A 25,474-nucleotide genomic window follows, 5' to 3' on the forward strand; every position below is an offset into this window, starting at 1 on the left:
GTCTGTGACCCGTGTTGCAGGACAGCGAAGGGCCTAGGAAGCCTTAGAACAAGGGACCCTGTTTAACTCCGCACGGCCCTGAGTTTCTCACAGTGACTGTTCCTAGGACCCTCCTCTTTCCCCGCCCCTTCCCTAGGAATCCCCTGGGGGCCTCTGCTGTCTGCACCAGGGAGCTGTCCAGCCCCACGAGACTGTTCCCTTGGCAGCCGTTAGCCTCTGATGGACCGGCTCCACTGCTGGCCAGCACTCTCATTTGGGGCTTAACACCAAGCGCATTTCTGCCTTCTTAGTGCTTCCTGCCATGAGGTCTGGCTCCTCAGCAACACAGAGCAATCTGGCCTCGCTGCTCTATAGTGACTTTCCCAAACAGATCGTCCCAATGCCTGGCTCGCCACTGTTGCCCCATGTAGTCTGTTGGATGCAGCCTTGGTACCAGGCACTGTGCTAATGCGACCGCCTTGAATCCACAGACCCTCATCATGCCTGAGGCTCCAGGGAGGTGAAGTGACTTCTCCTGCCTCAGGTCATACCGTGAGCTCAAGGGGCATTGCCAGCCTGAGTCCAGAGCTGTAACCACATGATCTGGGGCTGCTGCCCCTCTCTGGCACCCCTCCCTCCCTGGCCACCAGAGAACCCTGCAATTTGCCTCGCAGCACACACCTCTCTTTACTGGGCAGTGCTGAGGCTCAGGGCTCCTCACTAGGCTCCTCCAATCTCTGTCCTCCTTTCTACCTGGAAGTCACCTGTGTTTATCTGGTCAGCTCCTCCTCTTCCTTTAAGTCCCAGCTCAGGAGTCTGCGCCTCCAGGAAGTCTTCCATGACTTCTCTTTCTCTCGCTGGTTTGATTTTCTGCTTTCTGATCACCAAAGGCTGTGTGAAAATAGGCCCTCGAAAATTTCTGAAGGAACACAGACTACAGGGAGGGCAGAGGGACAGGGCAGCCTAGTGCAGACCCAACCAGGCCATCAGCCCCAGGAGCAGCAGACGCTCCTGTTCAGCCAGTGCCTACAGGCTCTCCACAGACCCTGGGAACAGCAGGCTGACCCTCTGCCGCCCGCTGCCCTGCCCGCACCCTGATTCTCCAGGCCTGCTCCTGCCCAGCCCTCTCCCCTCGCTCTGCCTGCCCCAGCTTCCCCCAGGTCTCATCTTCATCTGTCCCCTGCGAGTGCCAAGCTAGGCTGAGGTGGTTTCCTGGGAGTTCCATCGCCCCGCGATCTCACTTCCTCAGCAGATAAATGTTTATCCCGGGCAGCCCAGGAGCAGGGAAGCAAGCTGCCTACGCTCAGGCCGCGGTGGGCACCACGTCCTCCCATGCTCACTGCCCCACTGCAGTCACAGCCGGCCGGGCCTTGGCTTGACTCTCTTCCCAGCCTGTGTCTTGTGCATGCTGGGGCCATTTAACTTCTCCTGCCTGCTCAGCTCTGTCCCGCCCTCACTTCACAGATATTTCCCTTGTGTCGAGCCCTGGCAGGAAGCAGGCATGACTCACGCAGAGCCTTGTCCCTGGAGGCTCTTGTCTCATAGAGAAACAGACACCCCATAAGCCACCAAGAAATGTTTGAGAAGTTCTCAGAAAGTTAAAGGGCTACCCAGGTGGCACTAGCGGTAAAGAACCTGCCTGCCAATGCAGGAGACCTAAGAGACGCGGGTTCAATCCCTGGGTCGTCAAGACCCCATAGAGGAGGGCATGGCAACCCACTTCAGTATTCTTGCCTGGAGAATCCCATGGACAGAGGAGCCTTGTGGGCCACGGTCCATAGGGTCCCACAGAGTTGGACACAACTGAAGTGACTTAGCAGACATGCAGGCAAGAGAGTCAAGGGCATTCATAGTCCTAGCACTTTGAAATTGTATGTAAAGTACAAAGAGAAAGTCCAGCTTCTATCCCTGTAATGCCAGCTTCCAAAAAGTCATGTTGGTCAGCTTGACAGGAACCTTCCTTGCATTTTCCTATCTTGAACAGATGAAGAGGTGATTATAATACCATTTTACCACTAACTTTTTTTTTGGCTGCACTGCATTTGTTGTGGAATCCCAGTTTCCTGACCAGGCATTGAACCTGAGCCCTTGGCGGTGAAAGCAGAGTCCTAACCACTGGGCAACCACAGAACTCCCTCTAATTTTTACACTCTGTGCGGCCAGCACTGGGCACAGTGCCTTCTCCGAGGTGGCCTCACAGATATTTACTGAATCAGTGAGGGATGTTTTGCTGCAGCTTTTCAATCAAGGGTAGGGAATACATCTCTCCTGGGGAGTCATTCAGAATGTCTGGGGTAGGAGAGGCATTGATTGAACCTTTATATTCACTGCTAAAACATCATTTTGTCTCTGGAGAGCCCGGCGAGTTGGGGGGATGGCCCCATTCCATCTTACGGCCGCAGCAAATAGAGCTCGAGAAGATCTTTTAGGCAGGCAGGACCTAGTGAAGAAAGGTGACCGGGAGAAACCTGCTGGGAGTGGTGGGGACGCAGGAAAAGGAAAGCGGTGGTGTCTGAGGGAGTCAGGGCAGGCTTCCCGGAGGAAGTGGCATCCGCACTGAGGAGGGACAAGTGGGAGTTTGCCAGGTGGATGAGTGGAGGAGGGGTTCCAGGCATGGGAAGGGCGAGTGCAAAGTGAGAGAGTAAGGCAGGCTTGGGGAGGCGGGGTGGACACGAATGAAGGATGAGGTGGGAGGAGGTGTCAGCGTGGCCACAGCTCCCGCTCTAGGCAGTTAAAGAGTAAGAGGGAATATTTGGCTCAGGCCACTGAAAAGGCCCAGCCTAGAACATCAGACCTGGCCCCAGGGGTCTGTCGTCCTTTTCATTCTGGGACGGGCACAGTGGATACCAGCACTTCTAGCCTTGCAGCCACCGTGCCCAGTGAGATAAAACACACCCACTGCCAAGTCATTGTCTCCTGACCCCTGAGAAGGTGGGCTCAGCCCCGCCTGGACTACGTGGTGTGAGAATGGGAAGGGGAGGACCCCAGGAGGAGATGAGTCCTGCCACTAGAGAAGAGATGGGAGAATGCCAGGTGAGCCCAGGCACCCATCTGGAGGTGTTCAGCCGTATACCCACAGGCCCCAGAGTCCAGGAGCCAAGCTCGCTGATCACTCCAGGACTCCTGGGCTGGGAATCTGTTGGGCCTTGTCTGTCCTGGAATTTTAGCATGAGGTAGCATGGAATGTTGGGCTCAGATGGTAAAGAACCTGTCTGCCAGTGGAGTCGATGCAGGTTCAATCCTTGGGTCAGGAAGATCCCCTGGAGAAGGGAATGGCAACCCACTCCAGTATTCTTGCCTGGCGAATCCCAAGGACAGAGGAGCCTGGCAGGCTACAGTCCATGGGATCACAAAGAGTCCAACACAACTTGGTGACTAACAACAACAGCATGGGATGTTATATCCAGTTGGCATGTAGGTGCTTTTCCTCCCTGTTGACTGGTGCTCTCATCCACGGTGTGCTGCCCCAGTCGCTGCTCCACGCGGCAGGGCCGACCTCTGGGGGATGGGGGTATACATAGAAGATCCTGTGCTAGAGACAGGCCACCTCTGTCCACCCACAACCCCAACCTTTAGAGCTTCCCTCAGTGGAGGCGACCGGAGGAATCATGGTCATTTATTCATTCAACTAACACTTACTGAGCACCTGTGTATGCCCGGCTCTCATTCGTGGCCCTGAGGGGACAGCTGGGAGCAAGGCAGAGGGGGCTGCCCTTGAGGACGTTATTATGTTCTAGTGGAGAGACAGACAGTAAACAAGTCAACAAACCAGCAAAGCAAGACGGTTTTAGCATAAGTGTAATGAAGAAAATGAAACAGGGTGCTGCCCTAGGGGGAGGAAACCACTTTTTTTTTTTTTTTTTGCAGTGCTACACAACACACTGGGTCGGGGATCGAACTCTTATTTATTTATTTTAACATCAAAAGCATTTTGTATTGGGGTATAGCCGATTAACAATGTTGTGATAGTTTCAGGTGAACAGTGAAGGGACTCAGCCATACATAGACATGTATCCATTCTTCCCCAAACTGCAGGAGAAAGTCACTTTCAATGGATAGTCAGGAAAAGCTTCACTGAGAAGGTGGCCTTTGAGAACCAAGGCCTGAATGAGTCAGGCATGAAGGCAGTGGAAGAGCTTGGGAAAGGGCAACAGCAGGTACAAGGGTCCTGAGGCAGAAACCAGCCTGACTTGTTCAGGACACAGAGGAAGGTGAAATGTGTGAAACAGAGTGAGTGGGAGACAAGTGGGAGGTGAGGGGCCGTGGCAGAGGCAGGCAGGACTGGCTTTTGCAGCATCTTGTAGGCAAGATCCAGGAGTTGGGAAGGTGTGCTGGGTATGATGGGAGGCAGTAGGGGGTGCTAAGCAGATTAGGAATGTGCCCCAACTGACCCTTTACAAAGCTCCTTCAGCTGCTCTGGGTAGAATGGACTAGAAGCAAGGAGCCGAGTGGGAAGCCCTTGCAGGCATCCCTGAAGGTGATGAGGGTGGAGGTGGGGTCCAGCATGCTCTTTTGTATGGATCCTATAGGTCAAGGGTGACTCCTGGGACTCTGGCTTCAGCGACTGGGTGGTGGCGAGGTGGTTTCCTGAGCTGGGGAAGGCAGGGGAGGAACAGGGTGTTTTGGAGGGCGGGGCTGAGGAACCAGGAGTTTCACTTTGGACATGGTAGGGTTCAGAGAGTCTGTTAATCACCCAAAAGTAGAGACATCAAATAGGCAGATGGATATTAGAGGCTGAAGCTCGGTGGAAGGTCTGGGCAGGAGCTGAAAGTTGTCAGTTTCCAGGAAGAGGATGGACCCGTGGGGCTCCTGCCCTCGAGAGCTCACGGGGTGACATGAGCGGGTGATGGGAGGGTGCAGTGCCAGCAAATGCTTGTGTTGGGGGAGTATGTTCTGGTTTTCGAGATGCTTTGATAATAATAATATTACTCAGGCCTCAAAACAACCCAGTGAAGAGTTAGACATTATTACTCTCGTTTTATAGATGAAAGAGCGATCCAGGTGGTCCTAGTGGTAAAGAACCCACCTGCCAATGCAGGAGACGTAAGAGACACGGGTTCGATCCCTGAGTCAGGAAGATTCCCTGGAGAAGGAAATGGCAACCCACTCCAGTATTCTTGCCTGAAGAATCCCATGGACACAGGAGCCTGGTGGGCTACAGTCCATGGGGTCTCAAAGAGTCAGATACAACTGAAGCGACTTAGCATGTATGTACACATATGTGAAAAACTGAGGCCCCAAGAGAAATGACTCAGTAAAAATGACTGCTGTTTAAGGAGAACCCCTTGAGTGAATCAGGATCAGGCTAAATGTTCTACATGCCTTGTCTCATTTAATTCTTTAACAGCCCCATATAAGAATTACTGAGGTGTCATTTGAATAAATTGAGGCTTAAAGAGGGTAAAGAACTGCCCGTGGTCTCAGGTGTGTAAAGGACAGTCAGGTGTCTGGCTGGCTCCAGAGCCCAGGTATTCCAGGACACCTTGCATTGTTACCCCAGTCAGTACAGCCCAGAGAGAGAGCTGGTGTACCCCCAAGTCACTCAGGAATTTGCTGGTGGTGCAGTGGTTAAGGGGTCTCCCTGGTTGCTCCGAGGTAAAAGAATCTTCCTGCCAATGTAGGAGATACAGATTCGATCCCTGGGTCGGGAAGATCCCCTGGAGAAGGAAATGGCAACCCACTCCAGTATTCTTGCCAGGAAAATCCCATGGACAGAGAAGCCTTGGGGTCTCAGAGTTGGACATGACTGAGCTGCTGTGCATGGACACACGCCAGTGATTAGGACTATGTGCTCTCACTGCCAAGGGCCCGAATTTGAACCCTGGTTGGAGAACTAAGATCCCACAAGCTGTGAAATGTGCCCCCACCCTAAAAAAGGAGGAAGCAGGCACAACATCCAAGACTCGAATCGCCACGGTTCTCAGATGAAAGGGACCCTTGCACCCCCCAGGTGACCTTCCCACCCACTGTGGAAACTCCCTCCATATTGTTCTGAGCAGGTGGGGGTGCAGTGTCACCCAGGGGGCCCCCAGGACGGATGCTTCCTGCCCCCCAAGTGGCCCCTTCCACTGGGCTTTCACACAGTCACTGCAGTGTACTCTACACGGCTCCCGGCCCCCATCCCTTCCTGTCCTCCACACCTGGCCCTCACTTCAGGCTCTTCATGTCCTGGCAGCACAGTGTCCAGAACAGGTCGTAATTTGCCCTATCAGGGAGGACAAGCCAGTGTAGACGTGCGCGCTGACACCTTCCCCTTGGGGTGGCTGTTGGTGTGTGTGGAGGCCAGTCTTGGGGGGCAGGGACGTTGGCCTGTGCGGTGGAGTGAAGCGCTGCACCTGCTGGGCTCGGCCTGGTGCCTCTAGTTCCTTCTCAAGGCTGCCTCCTCCCCACCAGGTGGAACCAGCCCAGTGGGCGATTACATTGCAGTTCACCCGTAGGTCATATAACCACCCTGTCTCAGTCTTTCTGCCCCCAGTCTGCGGCCAAAATCCTACCTGTGGCAAAACCCAGCCAGTTGGCACCCAGACACCATCAGTCCTAAGATTTATCCTATGCATTCTCTGAAAATTCGTGTATCACCTGTACCGCCCTGCTCTGGGGCAGGGGAGTGATCAGATGACAGAGATGAGCAAGAATGTGGCCCTTTCCTTCTCAGCTTTGATAGGCTGTGCTAGCCCTTTGTTCTGGTTTTTCTCGAAGGTTAGGGACAGAGCAGATAATCTACTAATATCCCAGCGAGGGTCCAGCAGGCGTGCCTCCGCTTACTCTAACTTTTCCATGGCCTGTTTCGGTTCTAACACGCCCCTAAGTGGCTTCACAGGGCGAGCCGGTTCAGATGGCGCTAGGTTGTAGAGAAATGGCGCCCCCTACTGGCTAACCCTTGGTCTTGCGGCAGCTCACTGCCCTTCCCAGAATCTTCTCTCTCGTTCTTTTTTCCCCACAGATGGATGAATGGATGTATGTATGTATTCATTTGGCTGTGCCAGGTCTTAATTGCAGCAGGCAGGATATTTAGTTGCCTCATGTGAACTCCCTGGTCAGGAAACGAAGATCCCAAAAACTGTGTGGCAGTTAAAAAAAAAATTTTGATGGAAAGTTGTGGAGGCTTTATTTTTTTGTTTGTTTTGGCTGCCACGCAGCTTGCAAGTTCTTTGCTCCTGACCAGGGATCGAACCCAGGCCCCAGCAGTGAAAGCGCAGAATGCTGGCCACCAGATTGCCAGGGAATTCCCTCTATTAATATTTAAGAACAAGAAACTGGGTTCCACAGACCATTGCAACAGGGGTCTGTGGATAGAATTCAGGGGTGAGAGTCCATGAACTTGGATGGGAAAAAATTTTGTCTCACTTTTCACTATCCTCTCACTGAAAACGTAGCATTTCCTTCTGGCATGCATAAAGGCAGCGGAGCACAGTAGTATTGGGAGGGCTTGGACTTTGCCACCTATGGAATGAACAGATATTTCCATATTCTATTACAGTTTTGTAGATCTTTTAAAATATAATTTTCAATCATTGTTTTGAAATTACAGTAGTCATTCAGCTTGTTGCTTGCTCCTGTTTAGTGGGTTAACAAAGAAACCCATTGATTACTGTTTATCACAGTCAAAAATATATTTGATGATTGTATTTTAATATAAGTGATTTGCTTTGAAGTTCTGTATATTTTACGTTGCACTTTTTTTTTAATTCTGGGAAGGAGGGTAGATTTTGGCAGATATTGAAGCATTCAAAGCACAAAAATGTGTAGAAAAAAATTTGGTAGAGGACTTCGCTGGCAGTCTAGTGGTTAGGACTCTATGCTTCCACTGCAGGGGTCATGGGTTCAACCCCTCGTCAGGGAATTAAGAACCTGCAAGCTGTGACACTCGGCCAAAAAAAGATACAAAAAAAATTTTGGTAGGACTTATGGATAGACTGGATGGATAAGAGAGGGAGAAATCAGGGCTGATCCCCCAGTTTGTGGTCTGAGTAACGGTGGGTGGGGGACTGGTTAAGGTTCTCATGCAAGTCCTCACTGTGAGACCCACGCAAATTGTGATGCATTTCCCCATCTTTTCCCTCTCCCTGCTGATTCAGAAAGAAATCTGCAGACCTCTTTTTCAGCCTTCTGGAGATAAAGGGGGATTTCTCCTGAGAGTCACACTCCCAGAGAGATAGGAGTTAGTAAATATTTTAATTCCTATTTATTTTAATAAATAAGCTGAGAGTTATACAAAATCAGAACAATACTACTAATAAGATTATTTCTGGCCTTACTTTTTGGATTCAATTCAGTGGGCACTAAACGGGGGCTTTCCAGGCTCTACTAAGGATGAGGTGTTTAGTCCCTCAGTCATGTCCAACTCTTTGCAAGCCCATGGACTGTAGCCCGCCAGGTTCCTCTGTCCCAGGGATTTCCCAGGCGAGAATACTGGAGTAGGTTGCCATTTCCTTCTCCAGCAGATCTTCCCAAACCAGGGATCGAATCCAGGTCTCCTACATTCCAGGCAGATTCTTTACTGCTGAGCCACCGGGCCTTTTAAGGAAAAGAGGACAGGGAGTTCTCTGGTGTCCCAGTGGCTAGGATTCCAGGCTTTCACTTCCTTGAGCCTGGGTTCATTCCCTGGTTGGGGAACTGAGATCCCATGAGCCACACAGCGTGGCCAAAACAATAATAAATATAAAATGAAAACTACTGAAAAGTACACAGATCATAAGTATACAGCTCAATGAGACTCACAAACCAAGCACACCCATTTAACAGGCACTCAGATCAAGAAACTGAATATGGCCAGGCCTCTAGAAGCCCCTAAAGATACCTTTTGGTCTGTGAAAGTGTTAGTGGCTCAGTTGTGTTCAACTCTTTGCGATCCCATGGACTGTAGCCTGTCAGGCTCCTCTGTCCATCAGATTCTCCAGGCAAGAATACTGGAGTTGGGTGCCATTCCCTTCTCTAGGGGGTCTTCCTGACCCAGGGATCGAACATGGGTCTCCTGCACTGCAGGCAGGTGCTATATGCTCTGAGCCACACATGCAAATGGAACTTAAAAATCCAGGTGTAGCCAAGGTTGGTTCCTCCTGAGGGCTGGAGAAAAGGATTTGTTCCAGGCCTCTCTGCTTGGCTTGCAGATGACCACCTTCTCCCTGCATCTCTTCATGTCATCTTTCCTCTATCCATGTTTGTCTCTGTCTGCAAATCTCCCCAGATTATATGGATACTAGTCATGTTGGATCAGTGCCCACCCTAATGACCTCACATTAACATGATCATCTGCAAAGACTCTATTTCCAAATAACATCACCCTCTGGGGTTCTGGGGAGGTTAGGATTCCAACATGTCTTTTTTTTTCGGGGGTAAGGGGTAACGACACAATTCAACTCATAACAATGCCAAAGAGTTTTCCTAAGTGATTGTACCAATTTAATCAGCTACTTGTTCGGTTGCTAAGTTGTGTCCAGCTCTTTGCAACTCCATGGACTGCATGTCAGGCTTCCCTGTCCTTCTCTGTCTCCTGGAGCTTGCTCAAACTCATGTCTACTGAGTTGGTGATGCCATCCAACCAATCCAACCATCTCATCCTCTGTTGAGCCCCCTTCTCATGCCTTCAAGCTTTCCCAGCATCAGGGTCTTTTCTAATGAGTCAAGTCTCCGCATCAGGTGGCCAAAGCTTCAGCTTCAGCACCAGTCCTTCCAATGAATATTCAGGGTTGATTTCCTTTAGAATTGACTGGTTTGATCTCCTTGGAGTCCAAGGGACTCTCAAGAGTCTGGTCACTGGGGGCTGGAGTATTTTAAAGCTAGTTCCAGACATGATATCATATGCCTTGGGAGTGTTTTAAAAGGAAGGAAGACTGTCTGATTTACACTTTTAAGTGATTCTATCTGTTCTGTGGGAATATAAGACAAGGCAAATATCCCACCAAGAAAGAAAAGGTAAATAAAGAGTGAGCTCTCCTGTGATGACACATGTAGGATGCTCAGGCCTCCCTGGTGCCCTCAGCTCAGGGATGTGTCCAGCGACCCGTGCTCCATCCCTTGATGACTAGTGCCAGCCTGCCCTGTGGAGCACCACTTGGGGTTTGGGGGATGCCGAGAGAGAAAGCGGGCCAGGACTCAGGCTGTCTTTCTGTCCGCCCTCCTCCCTGCCAGGACATCCAGCAGCTCCTCCAGCTCCAGCAGCTGGTGCTTGTGCCAGGCCACCACCTCCAACCACCTGCTCAGTTCCTGCTGCCGCAGGCCCAGCAGAGTCAGCCAGGTAAGACCCTCTACCTTGGACGGCCTCCCCCAATGCCTCCACACGACTCCTGCTGTCCCCCCTCACCCCGTGTGGTCCCTCTTGTCTCTCCAGGCCTGCTACCAACGCCAAATCTATTCCAGCTACCTCAGCAAACCCAGGGAGCTCTTCTGACCTCCCAGCCCCGGGCAGGGCTGCCCACACAGGTAACCGGTCTACTGAGGACTTCAGGGTGTGGGTGAAAGGTGTGAAGTTGGAGGAGTGAGGGTCTGCTTCCCATTTGGCCCACCTGCAGCCACAGGGGCCAAGATGGGGGTCGGGAGCCCCAGGGCCCAGCGCTGTTCTGCCACTGATTTGCTGTGGGACCCTAGGCAAGCTGCTCTCTCTGTCTGAGTTGGTTTGCTCCTCCACAGAATGAGGGAAGTCAGCCAGACCAGTGGCTCTTAACCCTTGCAGGCACATGGGTTCCTTGGAGAATCTGGTGGAAGATTTGAGTCTGACCTCTCACTGCCCCAAAAAAGGCACAAGTGCACAAAACAAAATTTCAGGGGGTTCACAAGCCTTTAGATTACAAATGCTTCAGATCTCCTCCAGCACTCCAAGTAGGGTGGGGGGGCGGTTCCCTGAGGAAGGCGTCTGTTGGTTCATGTCCCCTTTCCAGACCAGAGACTGCAAACGGTGGCCCACACTCACTGAAAAATTGAGTTAGTTGTCAACAAAATTCCCAGATTCCCAGCTTCTTTTGACAAAGCAGAAGCTATGGGAAGGCTGGATCTGCATTCAGAGGGTACGAGCACAGGCCCCTTCCCGCATGGTGTGAGCTCTCCAGGCCATCTCGTCCCCATGGCCTTTCTTTTAGTTTGCTGCCTGCATTCTAAACTTTGATCATGCATGTGTGCTTAGTTGCTTCCGCCGTGTCTGCCTCTGTGCGACGCTATGAACTATAGCCTGCCAGGCTCCTCCGTCCATGGGTTCTCCAGGCAAGAATACTGGAGTGGATTGCCATGCCCTCTTCCAGGGGATCTTCCCCACCCAGGAATAGAACTCCCTGCGTCTCCTGTGTCTTTTGCATCACAGGCAGATTCTTTGATACTGAGCCACCTGGGAAGCCCCCAGCTTTGATAATACTGTTTCATAATTACAATTTCAAAGTTCCCTCCTACCTATTTTTCATGACAGCCCTTTCAAAAAATATATAAATTATTTCAGAAAACCTGAAAAGTTTAGATGCTAATACAGGGCTTGGCTACAACACTAGAATCCAAAATGCTCAGAAAATCAAGCTGATCTTGTAATGTGGGCACCGGAAGTCATTTGGCTGCAAAACCTGTCTTAACCTGAATTGAGGCAGTGTGTCACTTCTTTATCCCTCTTGTGTGATGTTCACCCTTAACTAACAGCTGTTGATATGTCTGAATATAGGGTAATGCCTCGACCCTAATCGGAGGAGAGTTTACATTATCTGTGATATATGCCCCATGCAGGCTTTCTAAAACCTGAAAAATTTCTGAATTCTAAAACACATCTGGCCCTGAGGTTTTTGGATAATGGATCAAGGACTTGTGTGTCCAGCATCCCTGCACCCATCACCTGTTTAGATGTTTCATTTTTAGGGAAATGAAGCATTCCAGAGAGAACTGCTGCCTCCTTGTAAATCTCCCTAGTGTCCCTCCCTATTTTTTTTTTTTTAATTTTACTTTATTTGCAGCCTAGTCATTTTAAACCTGATTCTCCCAACAACCCCGTGGGGTAGGTAGGGTAGCCATGATTGTTTCCATTCCGCGGAGGGAGAAACTGAGGCCCAGGGAGATTAAGAAATTTCTGCTATCCTAGCAACTGGATAGCAGAGCCAGTCCTTGGATTTCCTGCCTGAAAGGAGGCTAAAACCGTGAACCCCCGTGGAAAGAGCCTTTGGTGGAAGGAGATGGCAGCTCCTTATGGGAGTCTGCAGGCCAGGAGGGAATGTGCAGAGAATTTCGGGCAGTGAGAGCGCCCTTGTGGGGCAGCAGGGGTCAGCTTGATTGGCCCTGAGTGGGGAGGAGCAACCTGGGGCGGGTGGAGGGGAGTCTGCAGGGAGAGTCTGGATGGCAGGGAGGGAGGGAGGGGACAGAAGCCAAGGCTGAGCCCCATCCTGGTCCTCGGCCCTACATCCCACCCACCTGCCCGCCCCACCAGGCCGTGACCCGCCCCACGCTGCCCGACCCGCACCTCTCACACCCGCAGCCCCCCAAATGCTTGGAGCCACCATCCCATCCCGAGGAGCCCAGTGATCTGGAGGAGCTGGAGCAGTTCGCTCGCACCTTCAAGCAACGCCGCATTAAGCTGGGTTTCACACAGGTCTGAGGCTGCCCGCCAGGACAGGCGGTGGGCGTGGGGAGACAGGGCAGCGGGACCCTCTGGTGGCGGGAGGGGTGGGGCCTCGTTTTCTGGTGGGCGGAGTAGAGGGCGTGGCCAGATGGTGGCAGGGTGAGGGGCAGGGAGCGTAGGAGTCTAGTGGGCGGTGGGCGGGGCTGAGCCTTGTGCCCAGCCCTGACCGCCGTCCCTTCCCCGCCCCACGGGCCTAGGGTGATGTGGGCCTGGCCATGGGCAAGCTCTATGGCAACGACTTCAGCCAGACGACCATTTCCCGCTTCGAGGCCCTCAACCTGAGCTTCAAGAACATGTGCAAACTCAAGCCCCTCCTGGAGAAGTGGCTCAATGACGCAGGTGGGACTTGGGCTGGGGTTCCTCTCCGGTCGGCGGGCCAGGGGAGGCTCCCTCTCACGCCCCCACCTTCTCCCGGACACAGAGACTATGTCTGTGGACTCAAGCCTGCCCAGCCCCAACCAGCTGAGCAGCCCCAGCCTGGGTTTCGACGGGCTCCCCGGACGGAGACGCAAGAAGAGGACCAGCATCGAGACAAACGTCCGCTTCGCCTTAGAGAAGAGTTTTCTAGCGGTGAGGTCCCACCCCCGGGCGGCCCCGAGGGCTGGCTGGAGGGTGCGTCCGGGGCTGACGAGCCCTCTGTCCGCAGAACCAGAAGCCTACCTCAGAGGAGATCCTGCTGATCGCAGAGCAGCTGCACATGGAGAAGGAAGTAATCCGCGTCTGGTTCTGCAACCGGCGCCAGAAGGAGAAACGCATCAACCCCTGCAGTGCGGCCCCCATGCTGCCCAGCCCGGGCAAGCCAGCCAGCTACAGCCCCCACCTGGTACCAAGAGCCCCACGCGGGGAGGAGGGGGTCTCCAAGCTCTGGCACACCCTCACCCCTTGGCTGGCCCCTCGTGTGAAGCACAACCTACCTGGTTGTCCACAGTGTTCCCAGAATGGGTGGAGGCAGGGAGAGCCACCCTTGGGGACAGGCTGTCACACAGCACACACTGCTCTGCTGGAGATCCAGGCACCACCGGCACACACTGGCATGGCCACACACACAACTGTCCCAAGGTGCAGCCACAGGGGGACGACCCAAGGTAGAGATCCCCCCTCACGCAGATTGACCACCACTCAGACCCTGGCAGGGGCGTCAGTACAGCCCTGCTTGTGCACAGGACATCCCTTTTTCCCACCTAGAGTGGAAGGTGTGACACTACAGAGAGGGGCAAGGGGCCCAGAGGATGTGAAGGAAGGAGGGACCCTCTGAGCTGAGTCATGAGGACAAGAGAGAGTGAGCCAGCCACATGATGGACAGGCAAAGAGATCTATGTGCACAAAGGCCTAGAAGCCAGAGTGTGCTGAGCCCAGTTCAGCAAACTCCAGTGCAGTTTAGTGTGGTTGGAGCTGGAATGTTTACGAATGAGTGTGGGGGAGGAGTGGAGAATAGGCAAGGGCCAGATACCAAGTCCAGTGCTGAAGGGAGCTTTATCCTGAACCACAGGCAGTGAGGCACCCAGGATGAGTTTGGAGCCTTAGAGGGACTGGCTCACATTTACAGTGAGGCTTCTGGAATTAGGATGAGACTGGAGGCAGGGAGGCTAAGAAGGAGACTGGTGAATGGTCCCCCCAAAATCAAGCAATATAACATCTCAACACTGTGATGCAGAGATACACCTTATGCTCCTAACCACCCGCACCCCACCATGAGCATGTGCAGAGACACGCATACTTCAGACCTGCAGTGGGACAGCATCAGAGGAGAGGCAGGGAATGACTGTCGGTGGCCTAGGATCACCTAGGGCAAATGTGGCGAAAGCTGATGGAAAGCCCCTGGCATGAGAGAAACACAGCCTTGCAACCACAGCCCCTTTCCCCACCCTGGAGGCACAGGTGCGGGACCCACAGGAAGCACGGGGGAGCTGCCGGAAGACAGTGCCTTCTCTCCTCTCTCCCCAGGTCACACCGCAAGGGGGCGCCGGGACCCTGCCATTGTCCCAAGCTTCCAGCAGTCTGAGCACAACAGGTCAGAGGGGGCGGTGGGCAGTGACAGGGTGCTGGGAGAACGCAGGGCAGGCTCAAGCCTGAGGTCCTCAAGAGCACAGTGTCTCAGGGCATCTATGGGCCTCGAGACGGAGCCTGGAGGTGGGGGATGGGGAAGAGGACAGACTCACCCCTACCTGCCAGAGTGGCTCAGGCTTCATCTGCTCCATAGTTTCATAGGAGAGAAGCAGGAGGCTGATAAAGGTGATGTGCCTGGGTTCTGATTCTGGCATTTAGAAACTGTGAACTCCAGGAGCAACCCTACCTCTCTGAGTCTCAGTTGTAAAACGATTGTGAATGTATCATATATACAGAAGCTACATCCACGAATACAGACATACAGAAGTGTATATGCACATACGCATATACATGCTTTTGTACCCAAAGCCTGCCTTTGTTCCTTCCTGGGCCGCGTGCGTACTAAGTTGCTTCAGTCGTATCCAACTCTGTGTGACCTCGTGGACTGTAGCCCGCCAGGTTCCTCTGTCCATGGGATTTCCCAGGCAAGAATACTGGAGTGGGCTGCCCTGCCCTCCTCCAAGGGATCTTCCCGACCCAGAGAACGAACCGGCGTCTCTTAGGTCTCCTGCATTGGCAGGTGGGTTCTTCACCGCTAGCGCCACCTGGAAAGCCCCCTTCCCGGGGGTAGGGCATGTTTAACACCATATATAAAAATAATATAAAAACAAACACCAAATTGCCCCCCCTCAGGTTAAGAAATAGTAAGTGGAAGTTTATAAAGTAGTAACGGTTTAAACTAGGTCTAAACTCTTTATAGTGAGTGTTGACTTCACACCCATTTTATAAGATAGATTATGTTATTTTCCCCATTTTCCAGATGAGGGAACTGAAGGCCAGAGAGGTGAAGGTACTCACCCAAGGGCACAGCTGCAATGTTGCAAAGCTGGCGATTGTTGTCCCAGGTGTCTGACCTGAGTCTGTGCTCTGCGCTCTCAGCCTCAGCTGCACTCCCCTTCCTGGTCCCTAGAGGGAGCCATAGGGGTCTGTCCTCTGGGCACCCCTGGTTCTTTGTACAAGGGGGCCCAGAGGTGAGATTCAGGGCTGGATAAGCAGGGTGTGAAAGCACTCTGAGCTCAGGGCAGAGGCCCAGTGGGTGGCTGCCGCTTGTGCTGGGATTACTGTCACTGTGGCAGAGGCTGTGGGACGAAAGGGCAAGAGGCCTAAATGTGTCCTGACTGAGGAGAGCTTGCGGGATTGGGTAGGCGTCGACCTCAGTGGAGGACGAGTGGAAGCTGAAGTCTCCATCTCTTTGTCTCTCTCTGGCAGTTACTACCTTATCCTCAGCTGTGGGGACACTGCACCCCAGCCGGACAGCTGGAGGGGGTGGGGCCGGGGGCGGGGCCGCGCCCCCCCTCAATTCCATCCCCTCTGTCACCCCCCCACCCCCGGCCACCACCAACAGCACAAATCCCAGCCCTCAAGGCAGCCACTCGGCCATCGGCTTGTCGGGCCTGAGCCCCAGCACGGGGTAAGTGGGCAGCAGCAGGTAGGAGGCTGTGGGGAGAAGCAGGGTCGCTGCTGCTTCCAGGGTGGGGAGCTGCGGCTCCGATCCTGCGGGAGGGTCTCTGCCCCGCTAATGCCTCTGCTTTGCCTCTTGCAGAAGCACAATGGTGGGGTTGAGCTCCGGGCTGAGTCCAGCCCTCATGAGCAACAACCCTTTGGCCACTATCCAAGGTGCGTGCTGCCTTAGGTCACTCCCATTGTCACCAGCCCCGTCCCCTGGGGCCTGGAGCCCCCCATTGCTGCTCCAGCCATGCCATCCTGCCCTCGCTCACTGCATCGCTCATCTCTTCATACCCATCTCACCTCTGGGGAAGGTGTGAGGGGTGCTGACGGGGTCCACGGGTCAGATGGGAGGACAGAGGGCACTGCGGGCAGGATGCTGGAAGGCATGCCCAGCCCAACCTCTCTCTCTCTCCCTCCCAGCCCTGGCCTCTGGTGGAACCCTGCCCCTTACCAGCCTTGACAGCAGCGGGAACCTGGTGCTGGGGGCGGCTGGTGCAGCCCCAGGGAGCCCAGGCCTGGTGACCTCACCACTCTTCTTGAACCACGCTGGGCTCCCCCTGCTCAGCGCCCCGCCTGGCGTGGGCCTGGTCTCAGCAGCTGCTGCGGCCGTGGCAGCCTCCATCTCCAGCAAGTCTCCTGGCCTCTCCTCGTCCTCCTCCTCGTCCTCCTCCTCGTCCTCCTCTACCTGCAGTGAGACGGCAGCACAGACCCCTGGAGGCCCAGGGGGACCCGAGGTAGGGTCCAAGCCCGAGTGAGGGCCCGCCATGCCTCCCCTCCGACTCCTCTGACCCCCCCAGCCCCCCCCGCCGGCTCCGTGCCCGCCTGGGAAGCAGGCGAGGAGGCCGGCGGTGGGGGCACCGAGGGTCCTCGGAGCAGGAGTGACAAGGGAGGAAAGACCAAAAAATTAAAAACAAAAGACCAACCAACAAACCAAAAAGAAAAAAAAAAGAAAAGAAATCAACCAACAGAAAAAAGAAAACCAAAAATAATCACAAAGAAACCAGCTGCCCCCAAAGGAACCAGAAGTGAAAAACAAACAAACATTAAAAACAAAAACCAAAAAACAAACAAAAAATTCCTCACCAAACCAAACAAACCAAATACCAGTCTGGAGCCAGACCTCAATGTGCTCACCCTCACTGCTACGACACCAAATAAGAACCCAGCCAGGGGCGGAGCAGCCTCAGCAGGGCGGACCTTACACGACCCCTGGCTGTAGGGCCAGGGCTCCCCCCTGGGGGGGGCGGGGGCCAGAGAAGGAAAAAGAGAATGTGCCAGCCTCCCAGCCTGTACCCCCTGCCCTGGGCCAGCCAAGACAGGGCACAGCCTGCGGTGGAGGGGGTGGGCTCAGAACCACCCACCAAATATTCTTTTCCAGAAGGTGAAAGAGAAAGGGCCTGAACAACCTTACACCAAATATTCAGTAGCTTCATCCAAAGGATGTACAGAATTTTTAGCGTCGTGCTCAACAGAATGTGTCCCTGTCCTGTGTCTCCCCCTCTCTCCCGGCCCCCAGCTCTCCCCGCCCTGGCAGGGGGTCTCGCTTTAACCTCCTCCCTCCCTGACCCAGGGGAGAGTTCAAGGCCAGGCCTGGGATGACTTTTCAGCCCTTGTACCTCCCCCGCCCTTTCCCTTTGAAGGGTGGGCTAGGCCATTTTGCCAAGCTCTAGCTCTCACATGTTCCCCCTACCCCACCCCACCCTGCCCACCTGTCACCCTCCTCTGTTCTGGAACCTTCCACTATCCCTGGTCCAAGGGAAGGAGGAAGTTTCAGGCAAGAGAGGAGAAGGTGAGGGCATTCAAGTTGTCTTTTTTCCATCCTCGTCTGTCAGTTTCCCTTAAAGAAAAAAAAAAATTCATATTCCAGTGCCTATCCGTGGGATCCTTCACGTTCTTCGACATTTTTGACCAGAAACCAAAAAGAGAACTCACCTTGCTCTTCCCGCCCTGTGCCCCTCCGATCCTGGCAGATGCCTCTCCCTCCCCCCGCCACCCCACACGCACACACGCACGCACCCCAGTGGTGGGGTTCCTCCAGATGGCGTCCCCATCAGGGTCGGTGTGGCAGGGACAGTGCCATGGCCTGTGGTCCCCATCTGAGTGGGCGCTCTGGTGACCACCACTCCCATGAGACCTCCCTCGAGTCTTGGCTGGACCTCATGTTTGCCCAGCACCGGACACATCTCGATGGAAGAGGAAAGACGCTGCTGGGAGCCACGTTGCCCTCCTGCTACTGGGGAGGCCAACAAAGTTTTGAACCAAAAAAAAAAAACCACAAAAAAACCAAACAATAAATTAAAACTAGGAAAAAAGAAAGAATTTATAGATATATATATATTTAAGGGAAAGAAGACGAGGACTCTTCAACGAATAAGAAGGAGCCGCGAGGTGGAGCCAGGCCCCTGCACCAGTGGTCCAGGCCTTTGGTCCCCAAGGCGGATGGAAGGATGGATGCTTCTTTCTCTTCACAAATACCTCATGGACGTCGTCTTCGGGAAAGCTGGAGGGGGCGGCTGGGGCCAGGCCTGTCCCTCAGCCAGGGCGGATGGAAGCGGGTGGGCAGGGCTGAGAGAGGGTGTCAGGGACGGGGGTGAAGAGCCCCAAGCTCCCCGCCCCCCCCCCAATCAACTGAAAAAGCTTTAAGAAAAAACAGGAAAAAAGAAATGAGAAAGCAAAAAGGAATGGACGAAGGAAAACTAACAAACTTTCGGGTGGTTTGATTCCTCCTTTTGAGTCCTTCTGTTCTCTTCGGTCTGTCCTCTCCCCTCTCTCCTCCTCTCTCTCGGCTGTCCCTCCCTCTTCCTAACCTCCTCTCTCACCTCTCTCCATCTCCTTGTTTCTGTGTCTCTCCTCAAACCAAAGTGTTGCTGTGAAGGACGCGAGCCATTGAAATCAGAGTGGCCCCTGCCCCTGGCTGGGCAGGCGCAGAGGGAGGGGAGAGCCCCAGGAGACTGGTGGGGCTGCCGGACACTCCCAGGAGAGGCAGACGGAGCCTCGGATGCCACCCTGGGCCCCGAGGCCTCAGCGTTCTCACTTTCTTTCTTGTCTCCCTTCTCCCACCTGGGAAATGAAACTTTCGGGCTGGGCCATGGAGGCAGCAGAGACTCGGCTCTTTCAGGGGTCTCGGGGTGCCTTGTCTGGGAAGTGGTGGAGCGGTTGCCCCTCCCACCCTGGCACCGATGGGGCCTAGCATGCCGTCGACCCATCCTCGCCAGAATGTAAGCATCTCCGCTGAACCGACTCCCTGCCCTTACCCTACCTCTGAGTTTGTCCGTTTTTATTTCCTGAAGAGAAGGGACTGGCTAGCGGGCCTGGGCCCTAGCCCAAGGGTGGAGACGGGGCCAAGGGCTCCTGAATGGATAGGAAGGACGTTTGAGCAGAGCCAAGTGAAAGGAATTGCAACCAAAAACCCCTCCGAGAAGACAGGCAGCATGGAAGGCATGGTGGAGATGACTCAATAAACTATAATTCTAGACCAAAAAATAGAAAAGAAAAAAAAAAGAAAAAGAAAAAAAAGGAAAAAAAGAAAGAAAAAGGAAAGAAAATCCAGGACTCACCACCACCCACTTCATCCTGCTTCCTCCCCATCAAGTCCTGCCTCCCGGACTGCTCCTCCACCCCAGTAGGAAGTGGGCAGAGGCGAGGAGGAAGCAGGGGGCAGGGATGGGCCGACGCCCTGACAGTGGTGGAGGGACCCCCGTGCAGCCAGGGTGGTGGGGACCCTCCCCATCCAACCCCCATTATCTGGGAAAAGAAAAAACAAGAGAAAATAAAATTCCTGGGAGGGGGAAAAAATAACCAAATCCCAAGCTTTAACTACAGCTGTGAAACCAAATATTGGGAAGGGGGTGGGAGGGAGGGAGGGGCAAGTGTGCCCCAGGTCTCCCCCCTGGGGCCCCCTCCCCCGAGGACTCGAGATAAGGCACCAAATACCTCATAGAACTTTAATGTTAAAAAATGGAAACCAAATATCGTTGGCTGGGGGCCAGCCAGGGCAAGGGGCTGGGGGGCTGAGGGAGCCAGGGTTAGGAAGGTGATGGGGGAATTCATGCCCCCCACCTCCCTCTGCCCCTTCCACTCCAGCCTCCCCGTCTCGACTCCGGGAAACAAAACTATCTCATCGTTTTTATTTTGTGGTCTGTACAGAGCCTGTGTCCGTGTGTCTGTGTGCGAGCGAGAGAGTTGGGGGGCTGGGGAACTTTATGTGGGGTTGGGGAAGGAGACCCCAGGCCAGGTTCTGGGCTAGGGGAGATGTCTGAGGTGGGGGGCCAGGGGCCTGGGCTAGGAAGAAGGATGAGTGGACTGGAGAAAGTGGGAGCCCTCTGAATTTCTCCTCCCCAACCCTGACCTCCTTACTCAAGGGAGGGACAGAGACTGGGTCTACCTAACGGTGGACCTTTTAATTGTGCCAAAAAAAAAAAAAAAAAAATGCCAGTAACTAAAACACCTCTCTGGCCTCTTCTGGGAAGGCAGGGGCTGGGAGTGGGAGGAAAGACTGGGGGAGGGGAGGCGGGGTCAGTGGCGGTGAAGAACCGAGGCTCTGTATGACCTGGGGCTACGACCAGGAGGAGGGGTAAGGCTCTGAGTTTCCTGCAAGTCTCCTCCCTGGGGAAGGCCAAGAGAGGCTCTCCAAGCCCTGCACCCTGGGAAGATGGGGTAAGGGACTAGCCATGTGGTGAGGGCACCTCTTGACCTGGCTAGATCTCCTCCCCCAACCCAAACCCCAGGGTGCCTCTCTCCCTTTAGCCCAGGGTAGGGAGAACTGAATGAGAGAGAGAGTGAGACGGACTGAGCAAGACTGAGACACGCGGGCCCCCACTGGCCTCTGAGTGGGAAAGGCAAGTGCGAGAGATAAAGGCCTCCAAGAGAAAAAAGAAACAAACCAAAGATTTAACCATTAAAAAAAAAACCCACAGACAACTCCGCTACCTTTTTATACGTTGGAAAAAAAAGTGAAAAAAATTAAAAAATAAAAATTAAAAAAAAAATACACAAAAACTCCAAGCCGCAGTTCCTTCATGCGGTTTGAACTTTGACCTCAGCAGTCTCCAAAGCAAGATGACGATGAGAAAGGGGAACAAAAGAAAGAAAAAATAATGTATATTTTTAAGTATTTGTCCTTGAGATGTTAGCTCCTTGTTAAACAAACACAAAAAGGAGAGAAAAATCCAGAGAGAAGCGTTGCTGGGATGGAGACAACTATTTACTATGTCTGTGACCCCTCCCCTCTGCCTCCCCTTCCTCTCCTTTCCTGTCCCTGCTGTCCCTCCCCCAACCTGTCCCCCCAAGCCCAGGGGCTCAGTATTTATTTATTTATATGACTGCAGGGTGACTGGGGGCCTCTCGGCCACTTGTGGAGAGGCCCTTTGGATCATGGTAGGGTGGGGAAGGGGCGAGGAGTCTGGAGAGAAGCAGGAGCCTGATCTTCGGTCAGTTCCTCTCTGCCAGCTCCTTTCTGGCTTCTCATGTCACTGCTGCCACCTTCACCTCCCAAATCCAAGGCTGTTCCAAGGTGACCACCCCACCTTGTGAAGATGAAACTGGTTCAGCCCTTTCTGAGGTGGGTGTCTCTCCCCTTTGAAAGACTAGGTTCGAATGGGGAGGGGAAGAGGTGGCTAGTAGTGGGCAAGGGAGACCAAGGAGTCTCATCCAGACATGGAGTAGGCCCTGGAGGAGGCCCGCCTCTCCTCCATCCTCACCAGGTTAGCCCCCCTTTCAGTTCTGTTTGTCCCCTGTGTAGCCCCTCCCCTTCCACCCTGGACCCCCCTCCCTGTCTCTTCTCGTGGTAGCGGGTTAGCGTTTCAGTGTTCTTAACTCCAATCTGCTTGTTCATTGTACAATGTGCTTCTTTTAAGGCCCCATTTTTGTAACTTGAGTGTGTCATTCATCTGAACAACATCAAAAAATAAAAAATGAAAAACTGTACAGAGAGAAACACTGCCTGCTCTCCTTGGTCTCCTATCTTGGGAAAGGTGGTGGGGAAGTCAGGGTGTGGGGTGGGCGTGTGTGTGCCTGGGAGGGGAAGGCTTTACTTCTGTTGAATGTTCAGAAGTAAGGCCTGAGCAATTTTTTTTCACCAATTAAAAAAACAAGTCTGGAATCTTAGAATGAATTCAAATTCCTGAATTCAAATCTCATTGCTGGGGACCTCCCTTGCAATCCAGTGGTTAAGACTCCGTGTTTCCACTGCAGGGTGCTCAGGTTCGATCCCTCATTGGGGAACTAAGATCCCACATGCCCGTGTGATGCAAACAAAAGAAATAAATCTTATGCCATTTTATAGATATGTGACCTTCAGTATGTGAGCTTCAATGTCGGCATCTATTACACCAGGACAATATGTAGCCTGTGGCGGTGGTAAGGATTCAAGATGATCTCCAGGAGACAGACTTCGATAAATGAGTAAATCAGGAAGTCAGAGAGCAGTTCCCTACTTGCATCCACAGAGGACTTAGGAGACCATTTAAAGAGTCGACTTTGAAGTTGTCTGGTGATACAAGATACACACCTGACTTCTTTTTCAGAATGACATTAGTGCTCTCACTCAATTTTTGTGCCTGTCATTTGGCAGGAACGACTTGTTTCACACACCAGACCATGGGCTGATCCCTAAGATCTCACCGCTGAAAATCGTCAGTGGGTGGTCTCACTGTCTCAGGTCTTCCTCCCACCGCTCTACCCTCTGATGTATGCCTGACACAGAGGTGCTGGGAGTCTGCAACACTCAACAGCGACGGATAGGGGAACAGGAGAAAGGAAAAGAGTAGGAGAGGGTTTGATCAAAGAGAGAAAGTATTAACACTTTGGGAATTCCCTGATGGTCCAGTGGTTAGGACTCTGCTCTGCGCTCCCACTGCAGGGAGGCACAGGTCCCATCCCTGGTAAGGGAACTAGAATCGCAGACAACATGGTGCAGCCAAAAAGTTAACAATTATCAGCACTGCACTGTTTTGGCAAGACAGAAAAGTGCTTCTCCAACTCTCAAGCCAAGTCAGTAGGGATGGGAGAGTGGCGTGTTGGGCTGGAAGACTGGTCTTTTGTCCCAGTCTTCTCCCTGTAGGGGGATGCAGTCAGAACCATGTAGGCCCAAAAGGACTCTGTCTCCCGGGCCGGTCTGTGACAATCGGAGAGGCACATGCAAGGGCACTCCAGAGCTGAACTCGGCAGCATCCACTTGTGGCCCCTAAATGTGCTCAACTGTTCCAAGCAGCCTCCCCTGCACAGCCATTCTTGGGCCTCACATACCTTGAAGAACACGTTGTCACTAGAGGACCACCATTCTGTTCCTTTGAGTGCTCTGCTGAAGCACCTTCTATATCTAAAAAATCTAGCAACGCAAGGTTCTTTGTGGGGTCTTCAAGCCACCACCAAAATTGCTGTGTTCAAAATGCAGATTCCTACATCTCGAGACAAGCTGCTGGATCCAGATCTCCGGGGAAATTCCCAAACATAAAGTTCAAGAGCCTTTGCCTGTCCAACTCAAACTCCAGCATCCAACAAGAGTTTGATTAATGCATCTTCTTTAGGACCATGGTCCAACTGAAGACACTGGAAGTTTCAGTGGGGTGAACAATGATTCTTGTTCATAAACACATTTGTGCACATAAACTTCTCAAGAAGGGAGTCTTGAAAAGTTTTCACTAGAGGCTCTAGAAAGGAACCAGAACAGAGGATGACCCCTGCCCCAGGCACTGTCACAGAGCTTGCTTCTCTGCTGAAAGCATCTTTATTGTGGAGTCAACCAGAACCCTCAGGGTTTTTCCCTCCATTCCTGTCCCTTGATTCAGCCTGATTTTTATCTGGTTTTGCAAAGAGAAATCCTCTAATTGTTCTAAGTATTTATTTGACATGACTTTCTCAATGTTACAGCTCTTCTTTAAAGCAAGCAGTCTGAGAATGAATCTTTACTCGTGGATTAAGGGGCTCTGGTATGCTGGGCTAAGATGGTTCTAGTCCTTTCTGTAGGGTATGAGGTTACTAAAAGATGGAGCCCACGATCAACACGCTCTGGTCGAAAACAACAGCTTAACAGATAAGTGCTGTTCTTCATTAGGAGCTTTCAAGATCTCAAAGGGCTGGGAGCTTTACCTTTTTAAAAAAATGAAGCCTAAGCCTAAACCCCAGTGCCCACAGAGGGCTACAGGATTGCTGAAGGGAGTCAATCAAGAGCAGTGGAGAGGCTGAGAGGGCAGCTCTTAGGCCTCCCTTTCCACTGGTCTCAATGCAAAGAGCTCCCTTTACCTCTCATTCCCTAGGGTTCCAGTAAGAATCCTAACAAAAAGACTGGAGTAACCCTGCGGGTGGGGCTCTTAGAGACAAAGACTAGCATAGAAGCCAGGCACTTCCAGTCACATGCTCACCATCTCTTCTCCACCGCCCTCCCCCTCAAGGATGCAGAAAGCAGAAGAATGTAGAGAAAGCACAGAGGCAATTAAGTCAAATGAAACTACGCTGAAATTCAAGCTCTGCCCTGTGTGGGTTGAATGACCTTGGATAAGTCTCCTCACTACTTTTGACTTCAGATTCCTTTCCTACAAAATGTTCTCTTCACAGGACCAGGGTGAAGATTCCAAAAAATGTAGAACACTTGACACAAATTAGGCATTCAAACATCAGCCAGCCACCCCAACCACCTCTCCCGCCACAACAAGCAACTGTTGGCTAACTCCAGGTGGGTGTCAGAGCACTTTCCTACCCCCAGAAACTGTTCATCTTCTCCAGCCCCAAAGCTGGATCTTGTGCCAGAAGCCACCTCCTCCACTGCCTGAGGTCATACCTTTCCAAGATGTGCGTTTGCCCTCAGGGGTCCATGGTGTGAACACCAGATGGCCTTGGAGGAGACCGCTCACATCAGGCCAGAGCAGGGGCGACAGTGTGGTAAGAACAACCTGGAGACTTTCCTAAAGGTTCCTGCCCCCCAGCAGAAACAGCTTCAAGTTTTTCCATGGGGCTTTGGGGACCTCTAGTGGTCAGAGAACCACACTACCCCTACCTATGACCAGAGGGAAGTCCCTGCTCAAGAGCCCAGGGACTCCAAGTCCTCCTCTTAGGTTCCGCATTCCCGTTTACTGAGCTCCACTGCTTGCCAGGCACTGCTCTAGGCACTGGGGATGCAGCCATGACAAGTCAGACTCAAGAACCTGGGGGCTCAGTTTCCAAGTTCCACCATCCCACAGTCAGGCCAGACAAAAGCACATAAATGTCCAGCTCAGTCTTTATTGCCTGCTTTACCTTGGGGCCACCAGTGCTAACAGTTGTGGGGGGGGGGCCCACCTTTATTCAGGTCAAGGACCCTAGAGCACCCCCCTCAGAAGACAACAAATCCAGTTACAGAACTTACATGGCAGTTGGGAGGAG

General features: G+C 52.9%; 1 protein-coding gene across 9 annotated transcripts in view; it reads left to right on the top strand.

The window, feature by feature from the left end:
- Positions 1 to 16,872, top strand: part of POU2F2 (POU class 2 homeobox 2) — a 30,319-nt gene extending 13,447 nt beyond the window's left edge. For 3 of the 9 annotated variants that reach the window (XM_068993231.1, XM_068993232.1, XM_068993229.1), the window contains 10 exons: positions 10,111 to 10,216; positions 10,310 to 10,401; positions 12,419 to 12,532; positions 12,760 to 12,901; positions 12,984 to 13,132; positions 13,209 to 13,385; positions 14,507 to 14,573; positions 15,878 to 16,079; positions 16,212 to 16,285; positions 16,538 to 16,872. In XM_068993231.1, coding sequence (XP_068849332.1) covers positions 10,111 to 10,216; positions 10,310 to 10,401; positions 12,419 to 12,532; positions 12,760 to 12,901; positions 12,984 to 13,132; positions 13,209 to 13,385; positions 14,507 to 14,573; positions 15,878 to 16,079; positions 16,212 to 16,285; positions 16,538 to 16,872 — 1,458 coding nt within the window. Of the gene's footprint in view, positions 1 to 10,110; positions 10,217 to 10,309; positions 10,402 to 12,370; positions 12,533 to 12,759; positions 12,902 to 12,983; positions 13,133 to 13,208; positions 13,386 to 14,506; positions 14,574 to 15,877; positions 16,080 to 16,211; positions 16,286 to 16,537 lie in introns of those variants that run through there. The other 6 variants (XM_068993233.1, XM_068993235.1, XM_068993234.1 and 3 more) reach the window with 4 other exon arrangements.
- Positions 16,873 to 25,474: the final 8,602 nt, after the last annotated feature.

Source organism: Capricornis sumatraensis, chromosome 20 (assembly GCF_032405125.1).
Source record: "Capricornis sumatraensis isolate serow.1 chromosome 20, serow.2, whole genome shotgun sequence".
NCBI classification, from domain to species: domain Eukaryota; kingdom Metazoa; phylum Chordata; class Mammalia; order Artiodactyla; family Bovidae; genus Capricornis; species Capricornis sumatraensis.